This window comes from Corticium candelabrum, chromosome 19 (assembly GCF_963422355.1).
Source record: "Corticium candelabrum chromosome 19, ooCorCand1.1, whole genome shotgun sequence".
In the NCBI taxonomy this organism is placed as follows: domain Eukaryota; kingdom Metazoa; phylum Porifera; class Homoscleromorpha; order Homosclerophorida; family Plakinidae; genus Corticium; species Corticium candelabrum.
The window spans coordinates 4,822,380-4,829,879 of NC_085103.1; the positions used below are offsets into that span (position 1 = coordinate 4,822,380).

Consider the following 7,500-nt stretch of genomic DNA (forward strand, 5'->3'; position numbering starts at 1 on the left):
CGTCTGTCTGTCTATGTGTCTGTCTGTCTGTCAATGATCTGCTGCCACTACATTACCCGTGTAGCCAGTGATGCCGACAAATTGTAAGGCAACAGGGCAAGCTCAGACCTGCAAATGCACTCAAATACACCAACACTCCACACATCAATACAACAACACACACAAACCTTGCTGCTACAACAATCTGATTGTTATCACTGTCAATCAAGAGATGACTGTAGTTCTTTATATTCGGAGCACAATAGCTCACCACACTTGCATCTGAAACCAGCAATACACATAGACAATGTTTAGTTGACAGTCTGGTTAACCAAAGTTACATGGGAAATCGAAAAAAGCACCGTTAACATGCATACACACAGACAGACCAAGAGACAGAGAGACAGACAAACAGACGGATGGACACGGACACAGATACGGACAGACAGACAGACAGACAGAGACACACAAACACAGACAGAGATAGACAAACATACGGACGGACAGACAGAGACAGACAGACAGACAGACACACGACACAGACTGACAGACAAACAGACAGACACACAACACAGAAAGACAGACAGACAGACAGACAGACAAACAGACACAGACAGACAGACAAACACAGACACAGACACATGACACAGACAGACAGAAAGACAGACAGGCAGACAGACAGACACACAACACGGACAGACAGACATGCAGACAGACAGACAGACACATGACACAGACATGCAGACAGACACACGACACAAACAGACAGACAGACAGACAGACAGACACACACACACACAGCAAACAGACCATCATCTAACTCTGTCTACCACAAGTATCCCTAGCCTCGAATTTCCAGACCAGAGAGCGCGCGAACTCTAGTCTGGACCAATGATTATGCTAAATGGTGTCTAACAGCGTAGAATCGTTTTACCTAGATCAACATATCATTTGTAAATGCCATGAGATCTCACGAACAAAGAAGAGACATCTGCCCTGTTTGCGGCAATATCTTGGTAGACGGCATGAAACGAGGACTCTTTAGCTGAAACTAAAACTAAGATGTGTCCGTGCAGAGTCTAATCATTGTTCTGGCATGCAGAGTTTAGTAATTGTTCTGGTGTGCACTTAGCCGCCCACGAGGATTTCACACGCGCACAGTCAGTGCTAGTGCACTTAGCATAACCAATTATTGCTAAGCCAATCAGAATTTACAACCGAGATTCGGGTTGTAGAAGCTGATTGGCTTAGAAGGCTATTTCCGAAATCATTTCAGTATCGACTTGGTCCAGACTAGAGTTCGCGCGCTTCGCGCGCTCTCTGGTCTGGAAGTTCGAGGCTAAAGTATCCCCTCCAGCAACACTTACACTCAATTTACGCCCCACGCGTACATCACATACAAAGTTCACAGTATCAATTTCTCCCCATCCACGTGCCACAAAGAAAGCACAGAAGGTGACGAAACAACACACGCAAACAACAACCAACCCAACCATCCAGCCAACAGCAAACATCTTAGCATCACATCTCAACATGCATCCATACAGCCGGAAAGCAAAAGTCTGTATGTAGCAACAACAATTTCCTGTTCCCACCAAAAGCAAAACCGCGCATCGGGAAATTGACGTACTTGTCAGTACTTTGAACTTCCTCCAACTTCACACACACACACACACACACACACACACACACACACACACACACACACACACACACAAACACACGCACGCACACACACACACACGCACGCACACACGCACGCACATACACACGCACACACACACACACACACACACACACACACACACACACACACACACACACAATTTGACTCATTTTCCATCTGAATTTCCAACATGCAATGACATTATCAAGGTTACACACACACACACAAACACATAGTACACACGCTGCATGCCCACAGCCAATTATACTACCACACTGTATGCGTTCACTCGATTATCTGACGCAGAGATGTTGTCACTAACCACTTACCTATGGGCTGCTTGAGGTCTGACGTGCAGCGTTGCTGCGCCGCAGTTGTCACAAAGACAGACATCCAGACGGCAACACACAGCACCGACATCCCATCCACAGAGAGGCGTTGCCCGGTCATCATCTCACTACTCGATCAAGAAAAAACGCCAAAAATGCAGAGACAGCGAACACAATACGAGATATACGGACAGTCAAGCTGTTGACGGATCGAACGAAGGCTGACGTAAGCGATAAAGTCGCAATCGAGGCTTGAAACGTCAATTCCAAGTTGGGGGTTTGAAATTAGAGATAAGGAGGAAAAGGTGGGGCACAATGGATGGATACTGACAAGTTGCTTTCTGCACGCTGTCGGTTGGTAAACACCACATGGCGTGCAGACAGCAAGTATGCAAGGAGAGGAATGACAAATGGAGGGATGGCAAGCAGTAGGAGGGAGTTGCGATGGAGGTTTGCTTACCTGGTCGGTCGCTTGGAGATTTCACTCTGTGTAGTCTCTCGGTTTCGGATTCTCACGAGAATGCGGGCGACTCCGTCACGAAAGCGAGTCGAAATCTGTCGCAATAGGCGCAAGTAGGATTTATCACTGGATTAGCGCCCGTGCTGTCGGTTCCAGTGAAGTCACGTGATGCACGTGACTTTGATTGTGTGAAAGCACAATCGCCTAAGCGATAAAACGTCACGTGTCACGTGATGTCGAACGTCATCGTGTGAAATTAACAATCAAAGTTGCTACTCTCTATTTCGACAAGCGTCTCACCCACTAGTGCTATTGCCTAGAGACCATGAGCTTGTCTATATTTGTGCTTTTATTTTAGTAGAAAAGCGCACTTAAGAGTCACGTGCATATACTAATTAATTAATTAATAGGCGTGGCATACTTTGGGCTAACCCTCCTGTCTAGATGCACCTCATCAGACTAGACACTCCCATTTAGTGTTCATGCCAGACAGACACTGTTGTCATAGTGATGTGACGTGTCAGTCACGTGATTAACTGTGAATGATATCACACTGCATGCTAACTCAACTCCATGTGATCGCGTAATCAAGCAATCAATCACGTGGCTGCTAGCATAATCCTATTAGACAACTTTTTAGTTTTTGTTTTAGTCTAGCCATGCTCACAACATCTGGATAGCAAGACATATCACACTACATATAAACCAACGAATCGTTTTAAACCTCAAAAACACCATAAAGCAGGCAACTCATCGCACTGCAGAGCTTGCATCGAAGGCAGAGGTGCATATGTACAATCACGTAGAAACCAGTTTGCATGCCGTTTTGTAATATTTATAGTCAAGTCATCGTCGAGGCTGTGCCAGCTGTGCTTTCATTCCATTGATTTTGTCAACCAGAGCTCGACGTGAAAGACCACAGCGAGACTGGACGTAATCCAGTAGTGCCTCGCTGCGTTGCTGGAAAGCACGGTCAGCGGCCAACTCCAATGAGCTGAGACATCAAAACTGATTAATTATGATAACCCAATTTGGTACCGACTTAGAGAATAACAAGACAACAAGCACAACACATTGAAAACATCAATAAACATGTAAGTCAACAGCGGACATACAAATAGACAAACAGACAGGGAGACAGACAGAGACAGACAGAGAGACAGACAAACAGAGAGACAGACTGAGAGACAGACAGAAAGACAGACAAACAGACAGAGAGACAGACAGAGAGACAGACAAACAGACAGACAAACTGACAGACAGCCAGAGAGACATACAGAGAGAAAGACAGACAGAGAGAGAGACACACACACAGTCAGACAGACAGAGAGACAGACAAACAGACAGACAAACTGACAGACAGCCAGAGAGACATACAGAGAGAAAGACAGACAGAGAGAGAGACACACACACACAGTCAGACAGACAGACAGACAAATAGGCAGACAGACAGACCAAGTGGCAGAGACAGACCAAACAACAGCCAACACAGAGACAGACAGTCATGCAAACTTATTAAAGAAATACAGTGTAGATATCTACATCTGCTGACTACGAAACACACTGATGTAATTTATAGATAAAACAAGATGTATGTTTAATACAGTGTATGACTTGCCACGCCCCAAAATCTTTGGATAGACCCTTGCCCCTCTGGGGGGCCCCTAACCCCAAGCTCACCCACCACGTTCACCTAATATCCGCTCACACAACCTTGAAAACAGACTCTGCTGTCTGTAATACGTAAATGCTCAACTTTTTGTTGCTGCTGTCACCTAGTGACGTAAACACGTCATGACAACGGTTGCCTTGTCAACTATTAATATCAATAAAGTCTCCAAATTTAATTATTAGTGAAGCACATTATTCTACAATGTAATGAACCAGAACGCAAGTGAGGCGCGCAAGCTTTATCTTCTGGAAGCTTCAAAGTCTCTCATGCTTTCGTGTCAATTCTAAACTCAACATTTCTAAGCTAATTTCGTGCTAAAGCATTTCCCTCCATACCGAAATTGTTGGGAAACGTTCGACGCCGACAGCAAGTTCCACAACAAACTGTTTCCCGCAACATTGTCAACACCATCATTGACACGCACTCACACACTCTAGTAATTGTTAGCGCCTGCAATATTGCCAATGTGTTTGTAAGGCTACAAAGTCAGTAGCGGCAAGGATGCCGCTTGACATAATCCTAGAGAACAAATGCGTATCCGTCACATGAGGAAAAGCTTTGATGTTGACAATTGTTCAGCATGGAACGATTGCCAAGTACCAATTAGCATACACGCAATCTCCACGTCCGAAGAACTAAAAGCGTTGCAGGGCCAAATCCAGAGGGGCTTCAGGGGTTGCAACCCCTCTTTTCCAATAGGCGTGGTTCAATAATTTCATATAATTTTATTAGAAAAGAGAAAATTAGTAATGCTATAAAACTGCTACCAGGTCAACCCCCTCTTTCAAAAATTCCTGGATCCGGCCCTGCATTGGCAACGATATTTTTCTAATTTTACTATGAAACGCGCGTTCTCTAGTCTATTCTTACTAAACGCTTTGCTGACTTTCTCTTCTTGCTCTTCAAACGAATGGATCTCGCTCAAATAACATTTTGTCGTCAACTTGCTTACAGACAGACTGTCGCTGTTATGATCTGTGCAAACTCGGATGTATACCGCTACCCGACGCGCAGTGACCTGGATGTCCACCGATACCATCGCAACCGATGACCTGGAAGTTAGGCGTGTAACTGTAACCTTTTAATTAGCAAAAATACATCCAATATACACTGTATTACATACAAGACCCTGCTTGCTCACTCGGAAAGTAAAATAAAATGTATGTATGTACAAACAATAATACAATAGACATGTCATCACACTGATGGTCTCACGACGAGAGCAAGAGCACAGCACAAGGAAAACAAGCAGACACAAACCAGACAAACAAACAATAAACACACACACACACACACACACACACACACACACACACACACACACACACTGACATATCATCTCACCCAACTTGAACATAACATTTCACTTGATTCTCGGGACTAACTTTAGCAACATACTTCACTGCCTCCGTCCGACTACCATTCTGATAGCAAACGTCAACAAAAGGCTACACACACAAAAATAATTCAAATTCATCCAGTCCAATTTTGATATCAATTACCTCATAGCCGATGGGCGACTTTTTGCGATTCGCAAATTTCTCAAGTTCTAGCCAATTGTGTGTCTCAGCTAAAGCCTTTATTTTCATCCACCAATATCTATTGACCAACACAATATGCTTGAATCTAGTGGACTTCTGAGCATGTGCATGAAACCTCTTTTCTGGAACTTTGAATTCGCTCTTCAAAGTCTCAACAAATGGAGAGTTTCTCAGCATCAACTGTTGGAAAACATACACAACTATAAGCTCGAAATGTGTGAGTGTGTGTGTGTGTGTGTGTGTGTGTGTGTGTTGTGTGTGTGTGTGTGTGTGTGTGTGTGTGTGTTGTGTGTGTGTGTGTGTGTGTGTGTGTGTGTGTGTGTGTGTGTGTGTGTGTGTGTGTGTGTGTGTGTGTGTGTGTGTGTGTGTGTCTAAACTGTATATGCTACTAGTCGCAAGACAGAGCGCGTTCCCCTGTGTTTGGACAGAAATAGGAGTGACGCTGGGAAAAGAGCCAGTAACGCTAGGAATAGGACTGGACTTCAAAGATCTAGACGCAATCCGGGGATCGAGGAGTTGTGTGCGTGGGAAGCGTTGTCATGAAACCTCCGACTGATCATGGCAACTCAACAACTAGTCGGAAGTCAGGACATTGACCTGTCACAAGCAAATGACCGCACTTCCTGGCGGAAACTTCTTCAGCAATGCTGAAGCCCATAGTGGGTATTGGTGGAATTCCAGGAATTCCAGGTGTGTGTATCAAATTTACTGAGCAAGACCATTTACTGAGTCTACATGTCGCAAGAGTACCTGATACATCGTGTCTGACAGTGGCAAGCCAATAAACTTGGAGCCCAGCTTTTCTTCCAGCATCTTCTGATGTTTCAAAAGCCTTATCTGATCTTCAGTGGCCTGCACACATAAGCACAACATGTAAAAATTAAAATTAAAAAGTTACAACTAGTGTAAGTCTGTCCAGCTTTCCGATATTCCACTCACACATCTGTTTGTCGGTCGATCTGTCTCTGTGTCCATGTCTGTCTGTCTGTCTGTCTGTGTCTGTCCATGCCTGTCTGTGTCTGTCCATGCCTGTCTGTGTCTGTCCATGTCTGTCTGTGTGTCCATGTGTGTCCATGTCTGTCTGTGTCTGCCCATGTCTGTCTGTGTCTGTCCGTGTCTGTCTGTGTCTGTCCATGTCTGTCTGTGTCTGTCCATGTCTGTCTGTGTGTCCATGTCTGTCTCCCTACTCTGTGTCTGTTCATGTCTGTCTGTCTGTGTCTGTCCATGTCTGTCTGTCTGTGTGTCCATGTCTGTCTGTCCGTGTGTCCATGCCCGTCCGTCTGTCTGTCTGTGTGTGTCCATGTCTGTCTCCCTACTCTGTGTCTGTCCATGTCTGTTTGTCTGTCTGCCTTTGTGTCCATGTCTGTCTGTCTGTCTGCCTGTCTGTGTCTGTCTATCCGTGTCTGTCCATGTCTGTCTGTCTGTCTGTCTGTCTATACAAAACGTGTAATGCAAATGTAACTGCACAAAGATATCAAAGTTGCCAATAAATAGTAACAGCAACAAACTTTGCCAGCTGCCGCCCACACAAGCAACCATTCAGTAAACATCTTAATCAACCTTATCACCTTCGTTTCGAACAATTGCCTTCCCACTCCGTACAAACTCCTCGATTGCTCCAGCCACTCCACCCTCTGATTGAGACCCTAACAATCACACAAACCAAAATGTTGATCCACACTGTCATACAAGCTTGACCACATCAACACTGACTTTTGCAGTGGATGCCAACTCTAGACACACAGACGCCTGGTCTGTCCTTCTATCCAACATCTCATACAAATCTTTCAGTTCGATCTTGTTCTCATTGCGACACCACTAAAATGAATGCACGTGAACTTACAATTAATTAA

At 44.8% G+C, this 7,500-nt stretch overlaps 2 protein-coding genes across 2 annotated transcripts in view; both read right to left on the reverse strand.

Annotated features, from left to right (window-relative positions):
• Positions 1-2,065, reverse strand: part of LOC134194644 (usherin-like) — a 13,353-nt gene extending 11,288 nt beyond the window's left edge. The window contains exons 1-3 of the mRNA XM_062663586.1: positions 1,975-2,065; positions 168-261; positions 57-108 (exon numbers count right to left, since the gene is read on the reverse strand). Of these exons, the coding sequence (XP_062519570.1) occupies positions 57-108; positions 168-261; positions 1,975-2,065 (237 nt within the window). The remainder of the gene's footprint in view (positions 1-56; positions 109-167; positions 262-1,974) is intronic.
• A 975-nt stretch (positions 2,066-3,040) lies between these two features.
• The window catches only part of LOC134194962 (vacuolar protein sorting-associated protein 16 homolog), a 12,242-nt gene continuing 7,782 nt past the window's right edge, over positions 3,041-7,500 (reverse strand). Inside the window, exons 18-24 of the mRNA XM_062663951.1 lie at positions 7,361-7,465; positions 7,216-7,293; positions 6,398-6,499; positions 5,763-5,827; positions 5,609-5,705; positions 5,451-5,554; positions 3,041-3,428 (exon numbers count right to left, since the gene is read on the reverse strand). Coding sequence (XP_062519935.1) covers positions 3,281-3,428; positions 5,451-5,554; positions 5,609-5,705; positions 5,763-5,827; positions 6,398-6,499; positions 7,216-7,293; positions 7,361-7,465 — 699 coding nt within the window. The 3' untranslated portion in view covers positions 3,041-3,280. The remainder of the gene's footprint in view (positions 3,429-5,450; positions 5,555-5,608; positions 5,706-5,762; positions 5,828-6,397; positions 6,500-7,215; positions 7,294-7,360; positions 7,466-7,500) is intronic.